Source organism: Abrus precatorius, unplaced genomic scaffold, assembly GCF_003935025.1.
Source record: "Abrus precatorius isolate BTA unplaced genomic scaffold, Abrus_2018 Scaffold8, whole genome shotgun sequence".
Lineage (NCBI taxonomy): Eukaryota > Viridiplantae > Streptophyta > Magnoliopsida > Fabales > Fabaceae > Abrus > Abrus precatorius.
This window is the reverse complement of record NW_020874428.1, coordinates 18,841,876-18,845,481: the sequence shown is the minus strand read 5'-3', so window position 1 is coordinate 18,845,481 and position 3,606 is coordinate 18,841,876. Positions and strand designations below refer to the sequence as shown.

Below are 3,606 nucleotides of genomic sequence, written 5' to 3'. Positions count from 1 at the left end.
TAGATGAGAAATGATAGTAACATATTTTTAGCTATTAGTTAAAATTTATTAAAAATTAAAAAAATAATGTGAGTCACTCTTAATTATGATTATTTTTTATATTTTTATATTTTTCAACAAATATTAACTAAGAATTAAAAGTGAATTAAAAAGAGTAGAATAATTCTAAATCCTCTTATCCATTATTTCTATAAATCTTCCTAATTATTAAATGAAAAAAGTGCTTAATATGTTTTATATTTTTAACATAATAATAAATAAATATTTTATTTAATACTTATTTTACAAAAAATTAAGAAGATTATTAGGTAAATATATAGCAGAGTTTAAAAAGAATATGTTACTAATACTCTTTTAATATAGATTAGACTGAAGGAATTAACTTGTGCTTATTAAGATGAGAGAGTAATAGACTTTATATATTAATGTTAGTTGCTCTATATACTACAACTTATCTGATTAAGAGCTGTAATTTAAGAAAAAAAAGAGTAAAAAAGTTTTAACTTTTCATTATTACATTGAATAAGAAAATCTTACAAGAAAAAATAAATAAACTTAAAAATTTATTTAGTGTTTTAATTATATATAATTTTGGTTGAATGCTTTTGCTTAAACATCTGACCTTACATCAAATCAAGCCAAGAGAGCAAACAAATAGCTTCAAAACAATATCTATGAAGGATAGTTTGTGAATTCAACGCAAAACTTGTCCCATGCACATCCAATCAACGACACTGCAACGCCCCTTGAATACTTGTAACAGCATTGTTATAATGCACAAAGGCCATAAACCAAAACTCATAGTTGTCAACAGTAATAATTTGTATGTATTTCTCAGATGAGGTTGTTCCGATTGTTAATGGATTCACCGCTCTGAGCTGAAGCAACGGAAGAACTACCTATTCATCAAAGAAATGTAAAGCGTATATGTGAGCTCTTCATACTGAAAAGAAAGTGAAAACGTAGTGCAATGTAAGAATATGACAAGCCTAGATAAAGCAAGTATTGAAAAGTCATTTAAATCGTTAAATGTAATTACTGTGTGTCAAATACTTCTTAAATATGTGTCAAATTATTCTTAAATATTGCAAATAAATTATTCCAATGGGCAACTTGATTTTCGCTAAATTTATCAGTGCTTTGTGCAAGTAAACCTTTTGGAGATCAAGTTCTCATCTTGAATACAAGTTATAATTAACGGTAATTGTAATATAGCAAGAGAAGAGAATGGACGAAAAAATAAACTTCATTGTTAACGATGAAATTAATGTTTCCCCTAAACAATTGGTAAGGGCTTTCTCCAGACTTGCCGAAGTATCATTTCATAAAGGGAGGGGGGAAAAGAGCTTACTGAAGTACTAAATTTTAAAACTTTTCCACTGAAATTGATTCTACCTTCTTTATCTAATGCCAACCCAAAAATGAATTTTGAGTGAATAAGTGCTAAAATTATTCAACATTCGAATGATGCTAAACGAATGCAGTACATCTATATATTTAATCCAATTAACAAACTAAGTTTCCTTTAATATATATAGCCCTTATGTACTTTATTTTAAATTGGACGCCAATAACTCCTCTAACACACCTTCAGCAATTCAAATGAAAATACTTCCAAACTACACAAATTTAGTGCTTAACGTTCATAATTAGGAAATCAGAAGCTATGTGTGTCTATTAAGCACAAGCTTACCGAATCATTAATGTCACAGAACTAAAAATGCTTTACGCCAATATTGGCACATTCAATTATCCTTAGGGTCATTTTGTCATTCCTTGAAAAGATAATGCGAATCAGAACAAGCATATTATCATGAGCAATTGAGCGCCACAGCTTGCTTCTAAATTAAGGAATATGTATGTATCATTATATGGCCACCTAACGAGCAACACAAGCATAGCTAACACAGCATAAAGTTAATGAAATTGCACCTTGACAAACAAAGCACGAGCAATTAAACTCTTTCATAATCATGGATGAAAGACCAAATGCCATGCACAAAAAGTACATAATTGTAACCACCATGTCAGAAGAATGTTTATTTACACAGTTGAATCAGTTGAATGTTTATTTAAACTACTGAACTGATTATAAAATATTGTAAATAATTCATTATTCATCTAATAACAAATAGTAATTTAATTTAAATTTTTTATATTTTTTGATAATTTGATGAATTAATCAGATTTATACATGAACAAAATAGATGATTAATAGATAAATGAATTGAATTACTATCCCAACACTGTTATATATACAGATCATGCCATAAAAATCAGTTTGCTTGGTTGAGAAAAATGCCTAGTATATATTACAGACACATAGAATAAGAAATAAATTTGCAACTTACCTTATAATAGGTCCATTGAGTGTGCTCACCCATTTCGTAAGAAAGTGGGTAATCACTACAAAATGCGAGTTTAACTGTAGACAAATATAAAACTCCCACTACGGGTCCAGTTGAGGTGGAAAGATAGCATGCATATGCTTTTAGGAGCTTCTCCTCAGAAACGGTCTCAAAACTCTGTTTAAAGATCTTCTCGTGGCCACCTTCTGCAATAACTCTTGTCCCCATAGCAATCCTCTCCACCGCAGTGTCAGCAAAACTAGAACCCGTTTTCACTGTTTCATCGAAACAAGAAATCGTATTTATATGAATAATGATATGTTGATGAGTACTTTGAAAAATCATATGATTAAAAAATTATTAATTTTTGTAATAATGACTTTATTTTCTATTTAGTCAACAATATTACAAATAAAACTTTTTTTTTTCAATCAAAATTTCTCCCTTTTAATTTTCTGTTAACTTAAAATTATTCTTAAAAGTAAATTCATATTATTAGCAGAACTTAAGTAAATAATAAAACGTACAGTGGTGCCACATATTTGCTGCAAGGTCCCTGACATTCTTGGTAGCTTGCACTGCTTTCTTTCCCCATTTGCCAAGCCCATCTTTCACTGAATCCAAGTATCCCCAACAAAACCAAAATCTTGTTAATCTAACTCTTTCAAATTAAGTTTAACCAATTAATCTCGAAAAAAAACGACAATAAATAATATTAAAATTTTAATATAATAAATATTTTTTATTAATATAAACTTGGTCGACCTTTTAGATGCTGTTAACAAAACCCAAAAAACAGAGAGATATGGTCGATCACAAAAACTCGTAGCTCAATTTTTGAGTAGCGTGTAAAAATGCCAACAACGAGCATGGAGTAATTATAACTATTGAGAGGAAGTGAATGCTCACTGTTCTCAGAAGTAGGTGCTGACATCGCTGATGTGTTGTTGGACCGTTGCTCTTGCTGCGACATCGCTGGTACCGATGATTTGGGGTAGTGTGTTTGATCAAATCTTACATATTTTTTTGGTTCTATTGTATGTGATGGTTGATGCTGATGCTTGTGACATTAAAACAAGTCTACGCAAGGAATATATTTTAACCGTACAAATTTATGCTCTTCGTGTCGGAAAATAGTTGAATTAGAATCTTGATGGAGGAGAATATTTATAAGATAAAATATAAAATGTCATACAATTATTACGTTACAAGGCATGTCAAAAATCTAAGAGGGTTTTTTTGGGTTCAACGTCTATCT

General features: G+C 29.7%; 1 protein-coding gene across 1 annotated transcript; it reads right to left on the bottom strand.

Moving 5' to 3' along the window:
• Positions 1-725: 725 nt before the first annotated feature.
• Positions 726-3,321, bottom strand: LOC113874381 (GEM-like protein 1). Its single transcript, XM_027512604.1, has 4 exons — positions 3,258-3,321; positions 2,876-3,007; positions 2,352-2,623; positions 726-899 (listed from the first exon to the last, which is right to left on the bottom strand). The coding sequence occupies exons 1-4, from the start codon at positions 3,319-3,321 to the stop codon at positions 726-728; spliced, it is 642 nt and encodes a 213-aa protein (XP_027368405.1).
• Between the last annotated feature and the right edge of the window lie 285 nt (positions 3,322-3,606).

Bases quoted from the DNA above. Each gene is read 5' to 3' on its own strand.
- LOC113874381 (XM_027512604.1), bottom strand. From the start codon at position 3,321: ATGTCGCAGCAAGAGCAACGGTCCAACAACACATCAGCGATGTCAGCA. The intron at 3,008-3,257 runs GTGAGCATTCAC...AATTTGAAAGAG, and splicing joins AGCACCTACTTCTGAGAACA to TTAGATTAACAAGATTTTGG. The intron at 2,624-2,875 runs GTACGTTTTATT...TCGATGAAACAG, and splicing joins AGCAAATATGTGGCACCACT to TGAAAACGGGTTCTAGTTTT.